At 38.3% G+C, this 27,738-nt stretch overlaps 1 protein-coding gene across 1 annotated transcript; it reads right to left on the bottom strand.

The window, feature by feature from the left end:
- Positions 1–2,377: 2,377 nt before the first annotated feature.
- On the bottom strand, positions 2,378–25,390 carry slc12a3 (solute carrier family 12 member 3). The gene is made up of 26 exons (XM_034878337.1): positions 25,106–25,390; positions 23,757–23,897; positions 20,208–20,283; positions 19,981–20,076; positions 19,684–19,823; positions 19,465–19,575; positions 19,111–19,222; positions 18,799–18,929; positions 15,927–16,011; positions 13,085–13,242; positions 12,483–12,590; positions 12,226–12,349; positions 11,749–11,850; positions 10,359–10,514; positions 10,149–10,248; positions 9,276–9,387; positions 8,967–9,104; positions 8,347–8,453; positions 8,143–8,225; positions 7,874–7,951; positions 7,519–7,617; positions 7,285–7,396; positions 5,638–5,724; positions 3,244–3,382; positions 3,035–3,102; positions 2,378–2,794 (listed from the first exon to the last, which is right to left on the bottom strand). The coding sequence occupies exons 1-26, from the start codon at positions 25,388–25,390 to the stop codon at positions 2,653–2,655; spliced, it is 3,090 nt and encodes a 1,029-aa protein (XP_034734228.1). The 3' UTR covers positions 2,378–2,652.
- Between the last annotated feature and the right edge of the window lie 2,348 nt (positions 25,391–27,738).

Below are 27,738 nucleotides of genomic sequence, written 5' to 3'. Positions count from 1 at the left end.
TGAGAGTACGGCACATTCAGTGATGGTCTGGGCATCTGAACACTGGGAATTTTCCCAGTGGGCGGCTTGACAAATGTGGCAGATGCAACCCAAAATACATATATTTTTAAATAAGCCCAGCCTCCGCTTAAATAAAAATAACCATGTGGGCTGATTGGCCCAGGCATGGGTGTCTAGCCATTATATGAGGGATGAAGCTGCCTGTTGATAACAGTGTTCTTCTTTTTGTTACAAAGTCTCTTTACTGACTATTAAATATGAAGTTTGACCGCTCATTTCCAACAAAAAAAGCACACCAAACATGCCATGCCATGTTTTGATTACAACTTCTTATTACAGTCAAGTTTATATTTTTAGGACTTTAAAATACTCTGTGATAAGAAATTGTTTCAAGAACATAAAATTGATTTGTGGATTCTGAAAGCTGAAGTTGTGACGTTTTTTAAAAAACTGGTCACATTAATATCTTCTATTAATAGATGACAATGAAAAAGCAACTTTCTTTGCTACAACGTGGGTTGCACCCGCTACCTGAGGCTGTCTAAATATATGTAAACAGAAATTGCATGTAAGCATAAAGAGATCTTCAAGTTTAAATAAATGACTGGTTATTATTAAAGATGGCCCTTAATTATCAGAATACATTGTTGCACTTTTAACTTTTTTAATATCTTCAAATATGTAGTCTTGGGCCAACCACTTCCTGTAGATGAAATCACAAAATGTATCCTTAATTTGGACATAATGCTAGTATAGCCAGATAAAAATATTAAACACCTAAAAGGCACCAGAATACAGGAAATGACACCTCACGTGAGCGAGTGCACATAACATCTGTCAGCTTCTCTCTCCCATGTGTATAAACACAAGACACTGACAGAATAATAGAATATTATAACATAACGTATTTGTTAAATATAATCTAGAAACCTTTTACAGCCTAGATGGAGCAGTTCAATAAAAACAAAGTTTGACATGCTTCAGCAAACTTTTGAAACAAACTCATTTTCATGCATGACTGACATAAATCAGATGTTCCTGGAGATGATCGTGAGATTATCCCAGGTATTACTAATATATCACATTTGTTTCTGATTTTTTCTATATACTAAATCACCCTTTTCATGATTTGTGGAAATGTAGCTGGTGTGTTACGCAATCCAAAACCCATGAATGTATGAGAGAACTAGCCAGATGGTGTTATGACTAAAAATAATTCTAAGCACTAGTGGTTAATGGCACTTGACAGAACTCCTTTAATAGATTGAATTTACTCACACACTTTACAGAACCAACTTCAATACAGTCCTCAACACGAGGCAATGGATAGGAATCAGGCTTGTTTCTAATTCTTTCAAATTAATTTTATTTGTAGTATCAAATCATAACAAGAGTGATCACAATAAACTTTACAGATAGAGTAGGTCTAGACCACATTCTATGATTTACAAAGTTCCCCCAAGAGCAAGCAAATCTGTACATCGTGGTAAATTATGTGATATTTTTTCAACAAGCAAACATGGAGAGGCCTTACTAAAAGAAGAAGGTACAGTGATGTGGTTATCAAGCATGCAATTAACTTCAATTTTAAGAGACTTTAAGAGTTTACAGAGTCAAGTTTAGAAAGAATGAAGAATGCAAATTCCGTTGACATCATCCAGCTGCTTACGAAGTACCCATGAGAATTCATTTATCAAGTGGAGAGCATGGTTTGTTTTAAGAAGGTTTTTTGGTTCTGTTCAAGCAGCTAAGTTCACAAGATTTTGTCCAAAAATGTAAAGACTTGTGGCAAACTATGACAGTTAGACTACACACATTGAACTTTCATTTCAGCCTGTTTGTGAAAAAAAAAAAAACTATTTGCAGAGTTATACTGTGGTTGTTAAAATGGTGCTGTGTAGAAACCACATGCAGACAGAGCAGATTGAAATATGGCTTACTTCATGTTCTTGCCCATTAAGCTGAGTTAAGACATTGGGCTAACGCTGCTACTCCAGATGTCAGGGGTGAAGTTTACGGGCAAAATGCTGCGGATTTGCTTTTTTACAAAGTAGCTTTGGAATCACAGTTTATGTGAAGTGGTGATGGCAGGGAAGCTCTTGGTTACAGTAGGCCTACACTGAGAAGATGTTGAAACCCAGCATTGATAAAAACTGACAATGGCTGTTGGTCAAGTGCAATCATGCAAAAGCCTAGTTTTTTCTTTTACAGCTAAAAATCTCCAAACAGCTAGAAATCCTCTTCTGTCTCGTATACCTGACAGAGAAGTTATGTATATTGTATACATAGTTATTTTTGTTTAATATAGATATATACACTAAATAAAAGCAACTTACTCTTGTGCCATCAATTTAAGGAAATAAAATAAAACAAGTTTTGTGGACACAAATCATATTGATAAACAACTGTCTTTACAATTAATTGTTTTAATTTGTTTCCTATAGTGATTTCTGTTTGCAAGACTACTAAAATGTGTATATTATTAGGATGTTGAATTAAAAGCTTCACAAATAGCTCAGCAAATCATCATCATCAAAAATCATCATTAGTCATCAAGGAATTGATATGTTTGAATCAAAATGATTGAAGTCAGGATGTTGGTGAATTATAAGCTGTATTTCAGTATCTTTATATTGGTCTAGAGAAGACATTTCATTGGCAGTAGAAGGTGAGGACATTTTCATGGTTTCCTCTGACCATCAGGACTGGGGGTCTCAGGTCGCGTGACAAGGCGTCCAGCCACAACAGGTAGAGAGTATTGGGACACACTCCTCTCCTCCCCACCGGCATGGTGCTGTCAGGAGACATACAGAGTCACAGTAAAGAAGGTTTACATAATAAGGTGAACAGTTTGTGTTTGACTACTCATAATTAGTTCAAAGCATCCATAAGTGAATACTTTTAAAGAGCCATTGACTTGTAAGTGCAATTAGCATGCCATGTAATTGCAAGGCCACTCCTTTTACTCAGCATTATCTACCTTCTAATAAAGTAGCACTATCATGACCTAAAAAAGAAGTAATACTGTACTCACATAATAATCAGAGCAGCATCTCTGGAGTAATCCTGCAGAACCTCATTTAGACGAATCTGACGGAGAGACTGAATCACACAGAGAAAGTTTACAATTTTAATCAAGGAACACAGGGACAGTTTGGGGGATTTTTATCTTCCCCAAAATTATACATGTGCTATGTCCAAATGTGTCATTCAGGTTGTGTCAGTGTGTTCTGTGTATGAGACCTTGGCCTGGTTCCTTTCTAAATCCTGGTCAGTGATTATCCACGGCTCCTCCTGCTGTCTTGGTGAGTCTGAATCAGAGTCCTGTTTAGGACTTTTATCCAGCCTGAAGCGACCCACTATATTCTCAAAATGGCGAACACTGAAGCATACAGAGACAAACAAGGATCATATTTAATTCCAGTAAGTAAGTATGGATGAATTCATTCCTTTGATTGCTTCTTTTTTTAAATTATCTGGCAACCATAATGTTGAGGTTTTTACCACTGTTATTTACAGTAGCACACTGCATGTTGAAGCAACATGTGGACAATTACATGAAAGCTGGTGGGCATATATGCCTTGGATTTAGTTTTTGTTGTTGCTGTGAAGCAAATCAAAGATCTGAGGCATCATTAAACCTATATCACTATATTATCACAACAATTATTAGACTGGTGAAGGAGGGTTGGGGTAAAATACAATATAGCAACATGTACAGGATATTAGGAAATTCATTTAAGTGATAGCAATGATTAACGGGTTTCACAGTTCAACATCATGCTCTCCAAGTTTATTGTCCTTAAATTAAAGCCCTCTAAATGCACGAAGTGCAAATCAAGTGTAAACATTGCCTTATTAACCTGCAACTGGCAAAAATGAGCTACTGGGTCCCAATTAACTCCCTCTTTCCACTTTGCATAATTCCCCACATGCATCATGTAAGCACGAAACTAATATAATGAAGTTTAAAACCAGATCTGACACAGGGAACCATTTCACAAAAGGGCTTCAAAAATGGGTTTGAAAAGCAGGACTCTTATGATGTCAGTTGATACTATGCTTTAGTGGTGCATATTCCCAAACATATTTTCAATTAAAGTAGCACAAACCAATTAAAAGAGAGTTTTGGACAATTTTCATGTTAATCTTGATTGATTACTTTTAAGTTCCTTAAAAAAAAAAAACTCGACCTGAATCGGTGCAGGCATCACTGAGTAGCTGCAGCCAGGTGTACAAGCTTCCACTGAGCTAAAACAGGAGTTAACGGGGCAAGTTTTAGAGAGCCTGTGTGCCTCTTAACAGACACACAATTAATGCTAGCTGTTAGCTGCTATTGATAAGTGTGTTCAGCCAGGCTTATGTGAAAGTCATAAAGCAGCAGTTTTGTGTGCATTTGTAGCTTATCCATTTAGTGTGTTATCGATATGGTGTTGGTGAGTAAGAGGCTTGGCAGTGGTGATCTGTGTGGTAGATTCCTTAGCCAGGCAGGTTGCCTTCGCCCCCGCATTTGTCGCCAAAGGCATGAAGGGCACGCACTACCCCACCTGACGCTCGGGGAATTGTTGTCGGCTGCGGGAGGCGAGGAAGGCGGGGATGAAGGCTGCCCGTCTAAGGAATCTACCACACAGAACGACTATGCCAAGCCTTCCACTCACCAACACCAGATCGATCACACACAAAATGGATGATCTACACACACGGAACTGCTGCTTTATGATTTTCACAAAAGCCTGGTTGAACACACTTATTAATAGCAGCTAACAGCTAGCACCTACCAGCTAGCTCTAGCAGCTAGCCAGGCAAGCAAGCTCCCCACCGGCAAGATCAAGACAGGCTAGGTGAATTAAAACTATGTATCTAACTATATGAGTTGAAAATGCACCTTGATGTTACATAAGGCACCCTGTTTGTTTTGTACAGACATATTAATTGGATTGTGAGAGGCACAAAGGCACTCTAAAACTTTTCCCGTTAACTGCCGTTTTAGCTCAGTGGAAGCTTGCACACATAGCTGCAGCTACTCTGTGTTGCCTGCACCGATTCAGGTCGGGTTTTTTTCAGTTGAAGGTACTTGCATATTTATGGCGATCAAGAGTAACATCAAAATTGGCCGGAATTCTCCTTTAAGACACACTGAGTCTGGTCCTTTGCTGACCCTTTTCTGTTTTCTGTTTTCTGCCTCTATGTTGTCTATTCCCCTCGTGTCTTGGTTCAGGAGCCTGTGTAGAACCAAGCGGTACAGAGAAGATTTGTTAGTTAGTTTTGTACCTGTAGCGATTGTGCAATTGAATACATTTGGGACTAGAGCACTTGTTATGGCTAAACTATGTTCCATTTCTGTCGGCTGTTTGTTGTTTGTTCTGATGTTTGTCACAACATCAACAAATTCATCAGGTTGTGATGTACTCTTGACTAATGTTGGGTTGTTTGTCTACTGGGATTGATGTACCCTATCTGCCCAACAAATCTACCCTCGGTTATTAATAAAGAAACGTAACCTAACCCAAACTTACCTCTGTTGGCCCCTGGCATTCACGGCTTTTGCCCAGTTGGTTAACCAATTGCAAGATGATATTATTTCTCATGTTGTTTGTGCTTTATTTTAATGTCATAGTACAGTTTTGGCAGTCTTACTTTTCAGGCTTGGGGTTCTGGTGGATGTCAGTTAGCACTTCAACGTCATGGAAACCAAGACGAAACTTCTTGATCAGTGCCAACACCCTGAAAAGAAAATTTAAGTCTGTAATGTACAATAAGGTTTTTAATTTTGTCACAGAATGTCATACTTGTAAACCATAGTAATAGCCATTTAATCATGACTGACATTTTGGCCCAATCCCAATACACCCTTTGCCCCTACCACGTAGCCCTACCACTCTGTTTTTTGCATTTAATTTACAGGTAGTGGTGTTCAGGTTCTTGTTGTGATAAAGTTGTAGGGTGAATTGGTATGGCTATGAGGCCCTCCAAATTGAGGTTTTTCAGATGCACAAATGTTATCATTTTCTTTGTTTTTAAAGATTTAAAAGTTATGGTAATCATCTGATAATGTTGTTTGAATGTATTATACACGCCACTGTCTGGGTCAGACTTAATTGTATACTACAGACTTACTGCGTTCTCCTACTTCGGGGGAAAACCTTGTACTACTACATTTACCTGACAGAGAATGTTGTAGATACACATTCTACTCACAAAATTAATCACAATTAATATAATGACACATTATTATTTGTTATCCTGCATTATACTAGAATTGAAAATGTCCACTTTGAAGTACATAGTGCTGAAAATGCCTCTCTTATAACTTTAACAAAACATTTGAAACTGAACAACTGTGCAGTAATAGGTGGTTTAACCATTGTTAAAAGATGTCGCAAATGTGTTATTTATATGATTTGTTTTTTATAAAACTAAGGCGCAGTTCGGCTGCGGCTCATCTACAGATTTGGCATGTTCCCTTTTTTGTTGTGTAGCAATCACACATCGTGGTGTTTTAGGCGACGAGGCCCGGATAAAGAGGAAGCAGAGAACGTAGATCAGCAGCTCGAAGATTGGTCGGAGAAATGTGCTGAGAAACCGCCGGCAACATAACAACATGTGTTTGGGTGGGATTAATTTTTATTATTTGCATGTAAGGCAGACAGCAATAAGTTTTTGGTGGAGGACCACTTCTTGGCTTGATTAGTGAACCGCATTCGATGAGCCTTCTAGGGATGTAGCAACTCCTTTTCTCAGCTGCTGTACAGTGCGCATATACACACACACATACCCACACCCACACAGAGATTACTTGAAGATTAGATAAATTTTTTGGGCAAGAAATCATGATAACTTTATCGTAATAACGCCTGTTTGGAAATTTGCGGTAACTCGCTTCTGTTTAATGCCATATCAGGGTCGTGATGGGTTATCCTCGTGGAAGATTTTCAACCACTACCCCTTGTAAATGTGTTCTGAGGGGCAAGTCAAAAAACAAGGGGGCAATCAAAATAAGAAATGGGACATGTCTGAACAGGAAAAACTGCTAGATGTGGAAACAAGCAATTGATTGCTAACATGTTAGCCATATCAATTGTTTCAGGTGATAATATGTTGCTGTTGTTTTTACTTTCCTCTAGTTTTTACTTTCACATTAAAGGTCTTAGACTGGAGAAATGTTTACCTGCCGGTATGAATATTTCTAGGCAAGCATTTCGCACTGTTGTGTTGTTTATTTGTGATGCTTGAAGTGTGTGAGGTCTTTGAGTATAAACACCGCACAGTAATCTGAGTACTTACTCCTCTTTCTGTTGTTCCTTTTTGCCTGTTTCTCCCCCCACAAACACTCGGACCTTACATCTGGCCCAGCGCTTCCTCCGAGTCAGTAGGTATGGCAGCAGGAGGGTCAGACCTGGTGGTGAACCACACACACACACACACACACACATGAACACACAAAATGATAAGGAAACCTGTGATAATATCCTTGACGGAGGTAATGAAGGTGTTAGATAGATGAATACATAATTAGACCTCCATCATCAGACAGCCAGTACACATCAATGGTCTTCTTTTCTTGTTTTTTCTGGAACACCGTACTAGTCTGAGGTGCTGGTTCAATGGAGATAGAAGCTGCAAAGAATTTTGCACAGGCAAAAAAGTAGTTTTTGTTGTTGTTTTGTTTTTACATTTTAATGAAATCAATGTACTATATCATTTATCTGTATTTAAGTTCACAATTGTTAAACATTTACCATTCAGTACAATTTACAGCTTGAATTTTTTCAGATTCTAGGCAAACACGGACCAGGTTTACTGAAGAATCTTCACAACTTCCATTATACGTAATATAAATGAATCCTAATGATACGATCATGCATATACATACATGTAATACTTGTTTGAATAGGGGAAGGGGCAGAGATGGTGTTAATACTCTCTTGTCCTCCATCAAAGCCTGGATTAACTGAAATAAAAACAGAGGTATTTGCATTGTATAGTGATTCACTTGTAGTCAGTAACTCAAATAAAGATGGATGCATGCGGAAAACATGGCCCTTGTTAACATTAGTGTAGCTGGAGCAGTCAAAGTTTGTTGATGGTGTAAAAATTAATTTACTCTGTGTGCTCCACTCTAATTTGAAATAAGGCTCTTACCATGTGATTGTGAGGTATGAGAGACATCTAGGCCCTCCTTCATTCTCAGAATGCACACGCCGTACTGTAGGTCAAATGCATCACTGAAACACACGTTGGACAGCTTTATTGCAAAAATAATACTAATAGTGCTTAAACCAATGGTGCACACACACACACACACACACAAACACACACAGGTTTATGAAGCCCCACAGTACTCACTGCAGTATTCCTATGTAGTTGTGTGCAGCCTGAGGCGTGTCACTGCGACAGTGTTTCTTGAAACCCATCAGCAGAACATTTGGCCTAATACGCCCCAAACCAGCCGCCTGGTGGACAGTTAACAACATGAGAAGAAGATGAGATAAATCAAGCTGGTGTCACAAAGTTCAACTTTCTCAGGCTCTCTTTGAGGTATTTTTCTTCACTGAACCTATCCATCCTGGACAACGGATCTCAAATAGCTGGTTACCAACTGGCTTTGTTAATTCTGACCTACACACTCTTCTGCATTTCCAGTAAAAAGATTTGCCATGCAAAGCAAAGTCTCTCTACTGGTTTGTAACAATAATGCTATAGTTGTCACTACAGCATTATTGTTACATTGTCCATTCTGTAAGATTCTTTGGGAGTGGTGAAAAAATCTTTTCAAGACTGTCCGGAGGTTGTTCTCTCATATGTTTTGGTCTGTGAGGAATTGTTTGGCTGAGTTACCTTGACAAATTAACTCAGAATGAACTTTCTGAGACTGAAAAGGCCAGGGTTTACACTAAAATTAGCAGGCTTTACAAAGTTCAGTTGGTGAAGACAGTTTAAAAGAATAGATGAGGTGTAATTCTGACCTGTAGCAGCATGTTAACTCCTGATCCAAGCTCTGTAGCCACAACACCTCTGTAGAATGACCTGACCTTGCGTTGGTTCAACCAGGTAACATGACAGTCACTGCTCGCCATTTCCACTACAGAAGGGGAGGGACCGGCCTGAAAAATACAAGGTTGAAGGGATAATAATTTTAATCTTTAACTGAAGGCACACTGATTGCTGAAACATGGCAGTTTAAAAATATGTTTGTTCTTGTGTTTTTTTCCTGAATCAAAAATGTAATCTTCAATGGGTGGTGTGTATGTATGTGCATGTTGGGTTGGACTCACAGTGACTACATTGCAGCACATCATAAGGCTGAGACCCTTGGTGAAACAGGCGACAAGATCCACCAGAGCTGGGCGACTGCTGGGAGGACCTGTTAGCACCAAACACTGGGGTCTGAAAGGTGAGTATGATTTGTGTAAAGTTGGATGTTGCGCAGTTTAGTGTAGACCTTTGTTGATCTTTAACCAATAATTATGGTATGGTTCTATGACCCATTCATTGTTTTTACAGTTGGCATAAATGAGAATGACAAAGACTTGGACATGATCTTGACTTTTCAGCAACTTGCGCAAACTTGAACAGTATCTTTTAAAGTTAATTAGCTAGTACTTTTTATGGTGAAACCCTTTCACAATCCACTCCACTGTTAAAGAACACTGCTACTGTTAACAAATTGTTTTGCTGTTTTATAACTCACTGCTTGTTAATACATGCATACATGCATTCATGCAAACATTAAAAGAAGAGATACGGAATATGGAAAACAAATATGAGCTAAGCTTTAGAGGTGCTGATAGATGGATTAAGTTACCTTTGGATATAACCAAGCTAGCTGTTTCCCCATGTTTCAAGTCTTTATGCTAAGCAAACCGCCTGCTGTATAGTTAACTGATACAGGTAAGTGATTACAGATATGGGTATCGATCTTCTCATCTAACTCTCGACAACAAAGCAAGTAAGAATTTTTCCAAAAAAAGTTCAAATATGTCATTAAGAGTGAGAACAAAATCTGCAACAACTACAAAAAATTATCCTTCAAAATGTAAGTTATTTTTGAGGACAACGAAATTGATGTTTTCATTCAATATCACCCTTCTAAATTTAGACCACAGAAGTAAAACATTATAGGCTAGGTGTGTGATTCTGTCACTGACCTGTAGTTCTTGACATGGTCTTCCACATGGTTGAGACCTACACACTGGTTTAAAGCAATGTTGTAGGAGCTCGCCTGCACTGAGGAGCCCCAGTTTACAGCTAAGCACAGAAAAGAGCAGTAAAATAAGAATGGATTAAAAGATAAGAGCTGATGGTGTGGGATTTCACATTGTGGTTTGTCTAGCTATGCTGTATGTGTGAGAGTTTACCAGGCTTCTTGTAGAGTGTATATCCCAAAAGGACAAAGACAACACCAAAGGCAATGAGGGCTGCCCACCAAGTCAGCAGGAACATGATAACCACGCTACACACCGAGCCCAGCAACGACAGCCACTTACTGTAGAACCTGAATGACGGACGCCAACCTATAGATAAACACACATACACATGTGTACCATTTACACTTCACACTCTCATTTACAAGTAATTCTGCTTCCTTATAACAGCTGCAATTTTGATAGACAGAAAAATCCACATCTGTCTCTGCATTAAGAGACCTATTATGCTTTTCCTCATTTTCTGTTAGACATTATGTTACAATGTCAAATGTTCATATTAAGTGTGGCAACATACGTAAAAGTAATCCCTGTGAGCACAATCCTCAGCTTTCAGACTGTCTTGAAAACTCCGCTTCCGACAGTTTTTTTCTACTCTCTGCTTGATGTGGCGTCAATCTGTGCCAAATTGTTTTGTAAGGTAAAAAAAGATTGACTATGCGTCACCACTTCCTCCCACTGTACAAAAGTGGGGCCAAAATATCTTGTGCACGGGCGCTGCAATCTTGTAATTTTGGAGCCAGAGTCGGTGCTTTAGTGATCAAGCGGTGGAGCCACTGTATTGATGTCCCGCCCATACACCCGCCCGACCAATCGTGAGTCAATTAAAGCTGTCAATCATGATGTTTCACCTTGTTTTTATGTAATCAAATAACTTATTAAAACAAAAACATATCACAAAAATTAACGTTTGAACAAACAGCGTGATAAGAACTACCTTAAATTAGGTGAACCATTTTTGGGGAAAAATGTATTTTAGTTATATTTAATTTTTTAGTTTTGTCCACTAACAGCGGGGCTGGGATTTATGACCTATTGCATTATAGGTCATAAATCATACCAGCAATTATGGAGCGAGCGAGATGTTTTGTCTTCACTTACACAGTCTATGCATCAAACCCTGCCGCAGTCACATTACGTCAGTGTTTAAATACACTGCTACATGTAGCTACATGCTAACATCAGGGAAACCTGTAACATTGGTTGCAGATGATACTTTTACCTAATTTCAGATCATATTCTTGCTGGAACATGTCCGGTTAAGGTCTAGCCTTTATTGGTGATTTGTCACAGAATAAAGTGCTGCTACAGCCCATCTGGGCTTTTTTGGGAGGGTTACGAGACAGATGCTGCAAGAGCGTCTCAAACAGATGTGAATACAGATGAAGCAGCAAGCACTATAATAAAAATAAAGTTTTTCATTAACATTTAGGCATGGCATGTTCTGGTAGAAACACAAAATACATACGTACAAAGTATGAACCAGAAAATATGCATGATAAGTCATCTCTAAAGCAAAATGTGTTTTTTCTGAGTTTTCTACCTGGTGAGTTGGTGATTGAGGCATGGAAGCAGCTGAAGTTGATCAGAGCATATGAGCAGAGGAAGAAGTTAGAGATGATGGGAGCAATGGTGTTCAACTCGGCTGGTGGAGAAAAAGGAGAAAATGGAGAAGACAGAAAGTCAGAGAACTGTGGTTTAAAGTTATAAATCTTAACATTTTCATGAAAAAAAAGCAAATTTTGAAACTAGTTATGCATCAACACTGGCTCCACCAGACCCTTTTGGCTACTGTAACACACACAACCCCCCCCACACACACACACACACACACACACACACACTATGGGTGTGTGGGGGGCCACTTTTACTGCTTTAAGTTTCCATTTGCAAAACTAATTTTTCCAGCCCATATTCTACTAAAAGAAGTTTCAGGATATTCCCAATTTTATTCTAATAATGATTGCTAAAGATCTTCCTGGTCACATAGAGGGGTTGAAGCTTCTCTTCAAATTCTCACCAATGAGAATGAAGCAGGCAGCAATGATGTATGTTAGTAGGTAGCCTCTGAGTGGTTCATCATTTTTGCCATAACCTTTGCCAAAGAAGCCGATGAGAGGGTAAAGATTGTCCTTACATAGGCACTACCAGAAAAAAATTACATGATTTTGTTACAACAGAGAATATAAGGACAAAAAGCTTGTGTTTAAACAGGCACAAGAAGATGAAAAAACTGATATACTGTGCAAATAAAAAAATATGTGTGTCTGTGTGTACCTGAAAGACTTTGGGAGCAGACACCAGGCAGGCCAAAGCAGAGGACAATGTTGCTCCAAATATACCAGCAGTGATGAGAGGGGCGAAGGCTGACACCATGCTCATCGACTAGAGACAGAAATGAGCTATTTAGTTATGAGTTTCATCTCTCTCACCAGTAGAAACGTTCACAGGGTCACCTACTGTTTTGGAGGTAACGTAACTGATAATTATAGAAGGGAGTCTCAATCATTTATGCAGAATTACATTTTTGTTGCCTCATGTCTGTCAGTGTTTTCATTGTGTATTGTGTATTCTTCTTTATAAATGTCTTTGAACTGACAGCATACAAGACAGCTTTATGTTTTGGCGACCCCAAGTATCAACAGCAGGTCAATGTTTAAGTGTTCTTTAAGTGTAAAATTCTAAAGGACGTCAAAACCCAGAAACCATGTAAGAAGTTGGTTTGTGCTTTGCAGATTCATTTTGTGATTTAGACAGAAAAAAATGTGTGTAATTCGACATAAAAACAATAACTTGCAAGACTTCAAATTGAGAAACAGTGAGTGGAATAAAGACAGATTTCAGTAATTTGTGTGTTTTGTGAGTGAGCTTGTGCTGACCTGATAGTAGTTATTGATGCCATAGGTGCATGTTTTATTGTTGATACATTCTGTGAAGTCCCATCCATATTGACAAGCTTCACCAACACATTCCCCAGATGAGGACGGTGATAGGGTGTCATTTAACACGCCAGACGCATCCCTCACCACACAGGATCCTGGGAGTAAACAAAAAACACATGGACACAAGCATGCATAAACAAAACTGCATATGCATACACACAAGATGTTCAACCTAAACCCTAAAAATATTATAGAAATTGAATTTTGTCTATAAAATGCATTGTTTAATCCTGAACATAATTATTTAATGCTTATTGTCTGTAACTATTACTGGCACTTGTTAATGGTACAAATCAATGATCCAAAATTTTGCTTATGACTTTCTATAATGTGTCTGCTTGTTGCTATTATGGCAACATATCCATACCCAAATTCTTTGTAAATGTTTCAATTTAATTCAACGTTTGTCATTATACTTTCATTCAACTAAACCCCAGTCTTGTCAAGATGTGCAACCTGCCAATACTATTTAAAATATACAATGTATAATTATAAATGGTGAGGAAAAACTCTCTTTTAGGAAGAAACCTTAGACAGACCCATTCTCTTGGTAAGTAAGGTTTAGTAAAAATGGTCAAAAGCATCCATTTTTTTAAACGAATATGGCTTACTTCTTTTGTTTGTCTTTATATAATATAATGTGCCAACCAAATGTCATACATCTTCCAAACTAACTGGTTTCTAAAAGAATTGTGTTTACCTCACACCAGTGCCTGCCTTTGCCACCAGATTCATCACACAATTACAAACATATCACTGGATTGTTAGGTAGCATCTCATATCTACTGCGGGTAATATGAAGTTTGCACTACATAACAGCCACCTACAATCATTGCTAAATTGCTTTGAGCTGGTTTCGATCTCTCAAGAGCAAAAAAATACAGCTGTCCGCATTTTTACGCTGGGTGCTCGAAATCCTGTGACTTCTGCTTCCATTAAGGTAATGATTAACTACATTAGCATCCAGGTAACAGTTGGTTTTGGTTTGATCTGAAACAACTAATTTCTTCTAGAAATTGCACAATCATATTTATTGTGTTTCTTTCCTCACGGCTATGACTATATTACCACCACATTACAGCCCCCTACAACATTACACACATGACTAATAAATACTTGTAATACTCAATTGCCAACACTCAGCCACATGAAAAGCTAAAACAACTTGTTGCCCTAGGCATAGGCAGTGTTTTATATCACTAGGGGCGCACACATTGAACCCAAAATGACACATACTGTATTTCGGTTGAGCTCCATAAGCTCCTTAAATAATTTAAATTAAAAAATTTAAAAATTACTACCTTGCTGTGTTTGATTATGATGTCGGAACAAGACATCACTTAGGATAGAGTCATTCGATAAATAACACACCATGCTTGGTTAATTCAGGGCGAAGCTCAAATAGCCTTGTATTGCAAGCACTTTTTGCAAACAGGTATGTTTAGCTATACAATATAGGCCCACACAAAAAGGAAGGAGAATGACTGTAAATCATTAAGTCTATGGCACGATCAGCATTTGTGTATGTTGACAGTTTTATCTGAGTTAAATTGTCACTGTTTTAAATGGTTTAATAGTCGTTCTCCAATCAGTCTGTTTACTGATTCCACTTTATATTTAAACATCATTCTCATTCTCTCAGAGTTGTTTATACTGTTCATATTGTAATATAAAACGTGTATATAATAACATATTAATATTTATTCCCGCACCCTTTGCACTATGCTTCATAATTAAAATAATAACAGCATAATAATTACAATTTACTCCTGCATAATTTTCACTCTTCATTGCACTTTTGTCTCAACCTGTCTGTGTTCATTCTGTTCATAGTGTGTAGATATTGTTTGAGTAAGCACATTGTGAGCAATAACATCCAAAGGAAAATTCCTCATATGTGTCCTCATACCTGGCAAATAAAGCTGATTCTGATTCTGTACGTGTAGTTTTGTTACCCTGGTTGTCGTTACTGTAGTGGTCATTGTAGTGGTAGCCGTGAGGGAAGAAACTTGATGAATACGCTTGGCTATTTTCTAAACTAAACCCAGGTAACAGTTGTTTTAGATCAACCCAAGACAAAATGTTACCTGGATGCTGACGTAGTTAATTAATACGTGACTGGAAACAGGAGAACCAAGTGCCTCGTAACTCACTGTGTGGAGCTGCGGTTACAGTTGATGTGTGTTTTTGCCCCAGTGAGATCTTAACCACCTCAACACAATCTTGCAATCCTTGTGTTTTCTTAAATTTGTTTTTTGTAGATGGCTGTGATGAAGTGCTCACTTACACCGTCATATTTGCAGCAGTACATCTGGGAAGCAATTTAAAAAATCTGCAGTAATAAGTTTGTGATTGTGTGACAAATCTGGTGGCATAGGCGATAACTCCTGCTGCTGTTAGGTAAACACAAAATATTAATACCAGTTAGTTTGAAAACCAGTAAGAACTCAACACCAGCAACCAGAAATGGAACAATGGGCTTACTGCAACACATTAGCACATCAGCACATCATGTGTTACATTGGTTTGGAACATTACAGTGGATCATTGATGGATGGATCTTCAGTACTTTTACACAACCATTTGTTGGATCAACCAATGCACAAACTAAATCAATACTTTTTTGCACATTTCATTCTTAATTAATTATTTCATGCCATATGATTACAAAAAATGCCTTTTAGAACAAGCATAAAGGCTAATTATTGTCAAAAGAACGTCAAAAGTGATTCAAAGATTAACTAATTATGGGTAAAAGGAAGTCGGGACATAACAGTACCAATGGTTGCAGAGATGACGAGGTAGGAGATAGTGGTCCAGAATATTGCCATCATTGTTCCTCTGGGAATGGCCACTGTTGGATTCTGGGAAGGAGGAGACAAAACAAACCGACATGAGGCTTTTTAACGTACATTTGAGTTCTAATTTGCACACGTTAATCAAGATTTGTTTGCAGAACAGGATGAAGTGGGTAACAGGCAGTTTTTAAGTGAGAACAATGCATTCTGTTTTATGAAATATATCTTTTAAAAAAATGAAATAGGCAGAGAGAAATAAATAGAATATGTATTACTGAGGATGTGATTGTTGCCCAAAAGGAAGTCGACAATGCAGTCATGAAACTGGGCAATAGTAAGGCATAAGATTTGGACTACAATTAATAATAATAATAATGATAATAATAATAATAATAATGATAAAAATAATAACAACTTTTGTTTATATAGAGACCTTCATTAAACCCAAGGACACTTTACATAATTATGGTTGCTATACCAAGGGAGGTTGTATGCTGTGGTAAATGGGTGGTGTTTCAGTTTTTTTTTTTTTAAATGTCCAGGGATGTAGCATTTTGAAAATCTGCAGGCAGGGTGGTCCGGAGGGGTGGGGAACACTAAAGGCTCCGTCTTGGAAGGTGCAGAGTCTGGTGTGGGAATGGTGAGCCGGCCAGCGTCTGAGGACGGCAGGTTTAGGGGTAGGTTGTATAGATGGAGGAGAGGTAGAGTGGGGACAGGACATGTAGGGATTTGTAGGTGAGAAGGAGGATTTTACAATTGATGCAGGACGCAATTGGGAGCCAGTGAAGGAGGATGTTGGGGTGATGTGCTGCCACATATTGGTACATAACTGTTTAACATATAAAACTTGCTAGGGGAAAACTATCCTCTGCTTGCCATTTGTTTTCTGGGCCACTATTTCTTGGTATTTTACTTTACTCTGTCATGTCTGTTTTACTAGTGCCTTTTATTGAAGATAAAGTTGGTAAACTAAACAACTGGTAGAATTAGGCTGAAACATTATTTCTTTTAAGCTGGTCTTAAATGGAAACGTGGCAAGGATATGTGTATTTTTGGCCTGAAGGAGATTTCAAAAAAGGGACTGTTTTTTATTTAAGGGGCTACCGCATAGGTTTGAGGTCTTCAGTCAAAAACGACTTGACCCTCCTTTTGCCAATAATACATTTTTCTATGACTCTCAAATTATTGGGAAAAAGCCTTCTGTTCCGGTTTGTGTTTGGCAAAAATGTACAGAAAGCCATTGTTTTTTTGTTTTTTTTCACAACTATGTCATACATGACTAACCTCTGACTTTTCATCTTACACGTCACATTACACTGTTATAGTTGCCATTTCAGTAGATTTACTCACTAACATTGTTGATGAAACACAATATGCAAGGAAATGAAATGCACACTTCCTGCATTACTGCATTACTTCAAATACTAAGTTACTCTAGAAAACTAGTATTCACATGAAATAAAACAATAAAACATTGAGACCATTCAACATAGTGCAATGGATAATCAATTCAACACGTGAACTGGTTGCCATGGACTTGTCACTAGGCTTCCTCAGTCATTGTAAATGTTAGCATAGGTAAAGCGGCTGAAGCTGAACATAATCCAAAACTCCTTTTCATAGTCCATTCATAGTCAATTTGGGAGACACAGGAGGACATGAGACGGGAGGCTCCAGGCTGGCAAGAAGTTAGGGATCAGAACTACCTAAAATGACTACCTACTAAAACCTTTTGAAGTATTCTTGTATTTTTTAGTTCGTCCCATGTTCCATATGCTAACATGGAGGGGGCGGGATTTATAACCCATACTACAGCCATCAACCAGGAAGCAATCAAGATCTTTTGGCTTCATTTATACAGTCTATGCATCAATGCCTGGTTTCTCACAGTAATCTCCTATTACTTCATCCGGTGTATAGATAGATAGAACACCACATTTGACTCTGCTAAGAGCATACAAGCTTTGTTCAAGCAACTAGATAAGCTGGCTGTGTAACTATTTCCACCGATTGTGGAACGGCTGCGGATCCGCTCTGGAACGGCAGAGGAGACATTAGGTTTGTCATTAAAGTCAATGTATGTATTCAATGTGTGATCACTGTCCCATCTCCGGCAAGTCACAGCCCTCCGGAGCAGCTCCGCAGCAATTTAGCACACGGCAAATACTGCGATACAGGAAGTCGAGCACAGAAACAAAATAAAACATGTGGCTAATTTTCTTAATAAAATAGATAACATAAATAGATAAAAAAGGTGAATAAATAATAGATAAATAAATAAAATAGTGCTCATGGCGGATCACAATTCCCTGCACTACACCTTGAAAACACAGCAAAGGGTTGTTTCCTCTCCAATCCTCTGAATGGAAACAAACTGTTGTTAGTTCTGTGGTTCTATCCTACATGAATTCACAAGATCTCGTGGGTCTTGATTTTGTGTTTTCACCAGTCTGTGTCTCCAAATACTTCCTCACTCAGTGACTACTCATGATTGGATCTCACATTTTCTTATTTTCCCGGGGTGACTGTGTGAACTAGCCAGACCCTCCTTCACTGCGCTGTGGAGGAAGGTCTGGCAAAGCGAGACTATGCCATCACTTACAAACCCTGAAATGAGCTCTGTCAGATTCTCATCTGGAATTTGGAACCATTATTGTACATAAATATATGATGTTCATTATGGAATGTACATATACATGGGTATATATATATATATATATATATATATATATATATATGTATATATATATATATATATATGTATTGCATATGTTCCTCTTTTTTCTGTATATTGTTGTTCTGTGGATCCTCCATGTCCTTAATAAAGTTTAAATTCAATTAAAACTAGCATACCTTTAGATCTCCAGAGATGTTAGCTCCTGCCAGGATGCCAGTGGCAGAGGGGAAGAAAATGGAAAACATGCCAAAGAAGCTGCCGTCTGGTCCCTGCCATTTGGGCACAAAATTGGCCGCAAAGATATCCGCTGTTGAAGGTGAAATAGTCAGTTTATTGACAAGCTCTGACAAAGAGAACCTCGAAGATTGGCTATCCTTGCTTTGTTTAAAAACATCACACACATAAAAAATCCCTCTTTATTGAAAGAGGAAATTGTGCATTTGCATTTCAAAATATGATACTCTGAGCAACGACTTATTAGTAGTCACCTTTGTAGCTAAAGAAACCCTTGGCTTGTTTCTCTGTTGAAGCAGGCATGATTGTTCCAACAATGTAATTGGCAAATGACACCATAATGACAAGGAAGAACAGGATTTGGGCCTGTGGAGGGCAGAATAAAGATACACACAGACATTTACATGTGGAAACGAGATCATGTAACTCACTACGTTAATTTTAACTTGGGTTCATCACCACAGCTAAGGTGAACATGCTAGCTACTTATCATGCTTAAAAAAACATGATGACGTGTCTGTTGCTCAACTAAAATCTTTTTGTGTACATGTTTAAATCCCAACCACAATGTCAGGTAACGTTGGCCTCATATATTTGGTTGAACTGACCTTTGACTCCCATGACATGCCAGCCATTGAGATACCTAGTAAACATGTGACAGTAATGATGCCAATGATGCGGATGTCATTGGTTCCGTCCACCATGACAGCTCCATTTTCCTGAGAAGAAGGTTCAGGTGTTTTTGATCAGACTTAAAAACTGTGTTCACTATACTGTATCATTGTAAAAGTTGCTCCACATACAACAGCACACAGCGTCCTACTTACAACCATGAGGTCTCTAACGGTCTCAGCAAAGCCCACAGTGTGCATGGCCACAGCTACAGCATTAGCAAAAGCAAAAATCAGACCGATGGACCCACCCAGCTCTGGACCAAGGCTGCGACTGATCAGGAAGTAGGTCCCACCTAAATACAGGGGGGAGGGGCAACATGTTGACATCAGGTTCGGAATCACTGGCAATGAAATGTCAGATATAGTCCATATGTTTTTACAATTGTTTTGATTACAGTAATATTGAATATATTAAGTAGGTTGTTGCATGTATCACTAAGGTAAACAGACCTCCTTTGACCTTGCCGTTGGTAGCGATTGCTGAGGTTGAGAGACCAGTGATCCCAGTTATGCAAGAGGATAGCAGAATAATCACCCAGGTCAGACCTGATATAAAGACACGAAAAAGTATGACAGTGAGCCAGACTGACGCTTTCATTGACTGAAGTATCTGAGAAATATTTAAAAGTTGTTGTCATCTACAATTGATCAAGCATGACGGGTTTTGATGGACGTACCTATACCAGCTTGAGCAGTAATCCAAGGCAACCTCAAGAACAATATCACCCCCCAGATATTTAACATGCAACGGATCTACAAAAAGACAGAGGTACTGACAGAATATACCAAATACATATGATCTGAACACCAACAACATCATCTATTACCATATGGCAGGGTCTTTCTAGATCTAAACAAACTACATGGTTCTACAGCCCGAGTTCTAACACACTACAACTATTGTAGAAATATATGCCAACTAGCAATTAGCCTGTCAGTATATAAGATAAGAGAAGATGCCTTAATTGTCATTATATTACACTGAATACATCAAAATTACAAGTACAAGTGCTTAAAATGAAACTATATTCCACACAAGCACATAAGACAAAAAACAGTCATACAAAATTCCTCATGAAACAATAGCAATTGTTATTAATACAAACAATAATATAATATTGCACAAATCAATAAAATGGACTGTAAAAACACTGATAAGAAATGTTAACGTGGGTGCAGAGACATTATGTGGTTAGATTTAGAGTCTGTGTGGCTTTTGGAAAGAAACTGTTCATTAGACAGGCGGTTCTGATGGACCTGTAGCGTCTCCCTGAGGGCAGGAGATCAGAGAGATGGTGGTCAGAGTGAATACTGTCTTTAACAATGTTTTTTGCTCTGGAAAGGAAGCGGTTTGTGCAATGTCCTGATGTGATGGGAGAGAAATTTTCATTTGTGAACTCTCCACGTAGTCACAAATAACTTGTGCACATTTCCGTCTCACTTACCGCCGCTGAGTTTGCCTTGCCATGAGGACCAGATTACGAGATCCTGTCTTAAGGTAAAAACTTTTTTTGTCTATTATAGTTAGTACAGTACTATTTGTGCCAGAAAACCAACCAGTGTTTGGCAAAATCCCTTTTGAAATGGAGTTTAGTACGTGTCACTTGACCTAATAGCGAACTAGCAGGATGAAGGTCAAGCTCTGTATAATGTATAGTGCACTTCTGAATTTCTCCTTTTCTAGATACTGCTGGCTAGAGATATGTTTGCTCAGCCAGGACGAGAATCCTGGAGTTAGCGACCAGTAGAGATATTAAGCAGCATATGCTCCGGGGTCAAGATGCAGCTGAAACGATTTAAAACTGTGCTGCTGCTGTGACTGTGGCAAAAAAATATGTGCAGTACTTGAAAAAAATCTCTGCTGAGCTTGAAGGTCTGAAGGAAATTACCCGCTCCATTGTTCCAAAGGAGTGTAAGCTCTAGGGCCTGGTCAACAGAATGAATTAGGTTCGGAGCTGAGACTAGAGTTTAGAGGCGGTCAAGAGGGATACAGGATGATCCTGCCGCTAGCAAGAGAGAGGTTGACATGCTCTGGGAAAAATTGAAAATTTCAAAAATCGATCCTGACCAATGATGGGAATAACAGCATTATAAATAACAATGTTACTAACGGCGTAGTAACGGTAGTAACTGTAACTGTTTACTTTTTAAAGTAACTTGCCCAACACTGATGTTGATTATGTCAATTGTGGAATCAGAAAAATGCTGTGGATGATGGGTAGAACATGTGTTTCATAGAGTGGGGTCCCGCAGGAGCAGAGGGTTTATTACACTGATTGGCAAGCACCTGCAATTTAAATTGATTAGACAAATTAAGGATAATTCTGGAAGAGTTATTTTGGTTCTGGGTGAAATACAAGGGCAAGAACTAATTCTGGCTAAAATATATGCATATATGCAATATAAGCAGATTTGGAAAAGAAAATTTGGAAAACAAGCTGTAGGGACCCACAATAATGTTCTAGGTGGCGATTTTAATATGACAATGGATCCAGATCTGGACCACAGTGAGTTGCAGCATGCAGGATCCCCAGAGACTCTCTCACAGAAGATGAGTAAGATTTTAGGCTTGGTGGATATTTGGAGAATGATGACCCCAGCTGGGAGAGACTATACATTTTTTACATCAGTGCACAAGACATATTCTAGGATAGACTTTTTTATGTCCAAATCACAGGCTCCCTCTCCTATAGGATGTGGGCTAAAATATTTTGTAATCTCTGACCATACATGGGTGTGCCTAGACCTGCTGCCTCAATATTAGAGAAGTGCTCAGGTGGGACCTTACCCCTCCCTTTCACAGGAGCAAGAAAATATAGAGATTACTTGGCGGTCAATTGGTCCTCAGTGTCGTCTTTAGGGGTGGCATGGGAGGCCTTAAAGGCTGTGATCACAGGTTGCATTATACAACATGCTTCATTTTTTTTAAAGGAATAGTGTTAAAGCACTGTTAGAGCTAGAAAGTCAAATTAAACACGCTGAAACAGGGATTAAACAAAGAATGTCACAGAATTGTACAATAATCTCTGTGAGTCTTATGTACCACTGCTGATGTAGAAATTTATAATGTAGAGACACTAGGTCTTTCCAAACTGACAGAAGAGCAAAGAGAACTCAGATGCAGATTTGACTATAGAGGAAATCAAAGACGTGATGGGGCACAATGGGCCCGATGGCTTCACGTAGGAATTTTTAGAGTTTTTTCCAGTTGAACTGGCACCACTTCTGTTAGAAGTATATAGAGAGGCACTGGAGAAGTGCACACTGCCACGGGCTGCTTCTTTCTCTTTTGCTTTGTTTTTCTCTCTCTCTCTCTCTTTTCAGCTGTAAACTCTGTCTGAAATGAATACAGGCGGTCATCAAATTATGATGACCTCATCCACATTGTCAAATTCCTTTAAATAGTAAGCCACAGCACTGGATATGTTTGCTTGTTTTCGCCATTGACAGGCTCAGATTGTTAATACAAGTGTCTGAGTTCATAACAGAAAGATGGACAAGTTACCATTAAAATGCCATGCTTTGGTTTGTGACGTACTGATGACAGGTCAACGCAGTAACTTTAGCTAATAGCGTTAGTTACAAGACCCACTGGTCTGCAAGGGTTGTTACTGTTCATCCAAACTTGCCATTTTTAGCATGCAGTTTGCCAGCTCGGAGGTTGTTTCACGTAGCGAAGGGATTTTGAGAACTGTAACACTTAGTTAGCAGACGGGGAGGGGCAAAGCCTGACATACGGTGCCGTGCCATGCACCATCGTTTCTATCGTAGGTATAAATCGGAAAGAAATATTGAGTATTTGAATTCCCGGCTCTTGAAAAGGTTCTTATGTCAGCCTTGATAACAATTCTAAAAATTAACACAACTCAGTCTTGTGGGTTTACACAGTTTTCTTGTATTTCTTAAAAACAGTTATTTATGGTGTGTCAGTGTACATGCTTGTGTAATATGTCAGAGTGAAATGTGAGTATATGTTATTTATATACTTAATATGCTGGTAATGTCTGGTACAGTTCAGATACAGTACATTTCTTTTATGAGGAAGCAACGTAAATTTCACTACAGATATGTTTAAAATGATTATATGCAAAATAAATATGTTTATAATTCATTTTATATTATGTTAGATCATTTTCATTTGTTTTACTTAAAATTTAAAGATTAGTTTTGTACATCTACAACTCACAGATATCCAACAAAACCCACAATGTTCCAACCCTACCTACCATGACTCCCTGTACCCAGCCAAAGCGAGTAGGTTCAAATGGCTCCTCCTCCTTCTCTTCCTTCTCGTCTTCCTCTGAGCTGTCTTTTCCTTCCATCTTTCCACCTATTGTCTCTTCATACAAGGGAGGTCTGGAGTCAACCTAGTAATATATAGTCAAGTAAATGTTATTTATACAGGCCAAAATCACCAATCACAAATGTATCCTTTGCACACAATCTTTAGAACCCAATTCAGATTCAAAACTTTCAACAGGGAGGAAAAGGAAGAAATGAAGCTCAGTTGTCCTCACAATAAAGACACAAAGTTGAAATTGGAAGTAGGCCTATTTTGTAATGTTTGAAAAAAAATGCCTGTTTCTATGTCAGGAAATAATCAAAGTTCAGTATGCAGCAGCCAATTCTGTCTTCGCTTCATTAGCTCCCTGTTCCTTTTAGAATTGATTTTTAAGATTTTACAGATCACTTGTAAAGCCTGTATGGGTCTGGCACCTATAGCAGAGATGTTGATCCACAATGAGCCAATTCACAGCATTTTGTCATCAGGTGGGGCCCTTTTTGCCAACCCAAAGTCAAGGCTTGAATCTAAAGGTGACCGTGCTTTTGCCATCAGTGCCCCTTGACTTTGGAATGACCTGTCTGAGGAGGAGATAAGGCTCACAGAATCAGAGAACTCTGTTAACTCACTTCTCAAAACCCATTTTTATAGACTTGCTTTCATGTGATGTTGTCACTTTATTTTCTCTTTTTATTGTCTCTTTTACGACTTGCCCAAGGAGATAAGGCTCAAAAGAACTCTTTTAAATCACTTCTGACAACCCACTGTGATGTCGTCTCGTTTATTGACACTTTTTATTGTCTCCTAACCCTTGTGTTGTCGTCGGGTCAAAAATGATGCGCCACTGTGTTTTACAGCAGAGAAAACTCCTTTAATGATCTTTTTTTCCTAGAATGATCCCAACATTAATAAAAGTGAAATGTTGCTTATATTCATATTTCCATGTAAGCTGTACACCTCCAGGGTACAAAGATTGTCTTTGGTTCATTTTTTAACGGATAGTAAAATGTAACTGTGTGACACAGTCCCAGAGTCACTTACACACTACAAAATTCACAGACACACACACACACACACACAACCAATTTAATCAGTGTGTCACTGATCAATCTCAAACTAAAACGTTGTCAAGGATAGATAAATGACCTAATGAATCATGTTATCAGCAAATAATTTCAGACCATTTAAGACCTATTCAGTGCAAATCAGAGGGCAAAATTATTTGCCCTTTGCTTTTTTGTTATTCTTGCTCTCAAATTTGGTAATCTTAAAAAAAAAGAAGAGCTTCCTCACCTCAGGGTTTGCATGCAGTTGGAACAAAGATGGTCTGAAGCGCCTCCGTCGGCCCCAGACCTCTGTGTTGGCGTAGAAGTCATAGTGTGGCGGGGCGTCCAGAGTCTCATAGCCAGTTAGAGCATCCGATCCAAGGGATGCTACACTGCTCCCATCACCATAACACTGATAGTAACCAGACTCATCAAACCCTCCAGCTGTCGCCTTTGCATTGGCTACTGACAGAGGAAGTCTGGTTCTGTATGCAGCCAGATGCACGCCGTCACTGGCTATTGGTAACTCCATTCAGACTGGCACTCGTATTTTCTGTATTTAAGTGGATTATAACCACAAGGACAGCTCAGACAGTCTTCGTCAACAGCTGTCAAGGTGATGGAGCCTCTCTGTAGTTTAAGGTATATGAAGGAGGCTGTATTGTGAGGGTTGGCTTTATATTTGACCTTAACCAAACAGGAAGAGCCCAAGGCTACATAAAAAAGGCTGGTTCAGTGAACAGTTAAACAAGACTCATTACAAGAACTATTAAGCATTGCATGAACAATTCAACATTAAGAAATCAACCAAAAAATCTCTATTGACTGAGCTGGCCCAGGAAATACACTGTTATGCTTAGTACATAAGTATATCAAAAACCTCTCTCTACGGATGTTCTTTTCCATAGCTATCAAATAGTTCAGAATAAACAGAATTGAGGTACCCTAGCCCAAGTACTGATTTCTTATTTCCCCTTATCTCCACTTTATAATATGTTATGCTTGTGTCTTTGTTGTGTATATTTTGTTGAGTTTGGATTTCCCTGAAGTTGAATTATGTTTCTAGTCATATAATCACAATTATTAATCATTAATCTCCAGGAGAGATCATTACACACACAGACCAACTTCTTAAATAACCTTGACTGACACAAGGGAAACAATGTATGTTGGTTAAGGAAAGAGGTTTAAATGAAATTCTACTCCACAAACTGAATATACATTTTATTTTGTTATTATTTATTACATTGTCATGCTATATTATTTCACTATAATCAATTTCACTTTCTTATGACAGTGTATTGCTGCACTAATGCTAAAAGGACTTCTCTGTGTCTTCTTATAACAAATAATCACATGTTTTTGTGATATAACAATCTAAAACAATAGACCTTTTTCACGGCAGACATGTTGGCATATCATAATAGGAAAAGCACAGGTGTATTCAAAACCATGAATGATGGCTGCATTCCACTTAGGAGAGGCCCTGGCATTGTGCTATGCTGAGTCACTGAAATAGCTTACTGGGACACTTGATGGAAGTGAGCCATCTTATTACTCTGACAAGTCAAAATGTCTGCCGTGAAGAAGGTCTATAGGATAGAATGCCAGATTCCCATTTAGACAGATTTAGACATACAAGACAGCTTAGACTGGTAGTTTTTGTATGAGATATTTTCTTCAACAGCTGTCAAGGTGATGAAGCCATTCTGAAGTTTAAGGTGTATGAAGTAGGCTGTAGTGTGAGGGTTTATTTAACTTCAACCAAGCAGGAAGAGCCCAGGGCTACATGAAAAGGCTAGTTCAGTGAACTGTCAAACAAGACTCATTACAGGATCTATTAAGCATGGCATGGTAAAGTCCACATTACAGGATCAACCAAAAAATCAATCTAGACTGAGCTGTCCCACTGTTAAACCTAATAAAGAAGTATTTATAAAATGTCTCTGTAGGTTAAACATTTTCCTTTCCCAGAAACTTAAATAATTAGGTATTATAGCCTATACTGATTTCTTATTTGTCCTTCTCTCCACTTTATATTATCTTAGGCTTGTGTCTTTGTTGTGTGTATTTATGTTGAGTTTGGATCCAGTTTGTTTCTGGTCATGTAATCACAAATAATAATAATTAATCTCCAGAGGAGGTAATTACACACACAGACCAACCTGTAAAATAACCTTGAGGGACAACACAAGGGCAACAATGTATGTTTGCTAAGGAACAAGGTTTAAATGATATTCCACCCTACAAACTCAACATAAATTTAATTCTATTATCTTTATCATTGTATGTTATATTTATAAATTCACTTTTCTATGACAGTGTATTGCTGCAATAATGCCAATTACTTCTCTGTGTCTTCTTATGGCAAGTACGCATGTGCATATGTTTTGTGATATAAAAATGTAAAACAACAGGATAGAATGGCAAATTAATGTTTTCTGTATTGTACCCTTCAAACTAAACATACATTTCATTTAATTGTCATTAAAATCAAACATTTCATTCAAATAAGTTATGTGGTTATACAAGAAATGTTAAAAGCATAATTTGGTATAAGTAGTTATGAGAATATTCATAACAATTTAACAAAGTAACAGTGACTGAGATATCCTGACTTTCAGTCTCTAGCATGGCTCAAGTTTAAAAAACCAATAAGTTCTTCAAATTGAACCCTGAACACAAAAAATGTGCAGCTGCTTAAACAGTATGATAAAATATAAATTGACAAATTGTGCAGGTTGCACTTAGTGCAGTATAGTGGTGTCTCAGAGTCTTATCTAGCACCCATTGATGAAGTGTCAAAGAGTTTTACTGCCTGTGGTGGGAATGATTTCCTGTAGCGGTCCGTGCAACATCGAAGCTGTCGGAGCCTCTTAA

The sequence above is a fragment of the Etheostoma cragini genome, chromosome 8 (assembly GCF_013103735.1).
Source record: "Etheostoma cragini isolate CJK2018 chromosome 8, CSU_Ecrag_1.0, whole genome shotgun sequence".
In the NCBI taxonomy this organism is placed as follows: Eukaryota; Metazoa; Chordata; class Actinopteri; order Perciformes; family Percidae; genus Etheostoma; species Etheostoma cragini.
Note: the sequence above shows the minus strand (reverse complement) of the source record. Positions and strands in the feature narration are given on the sequence as shown.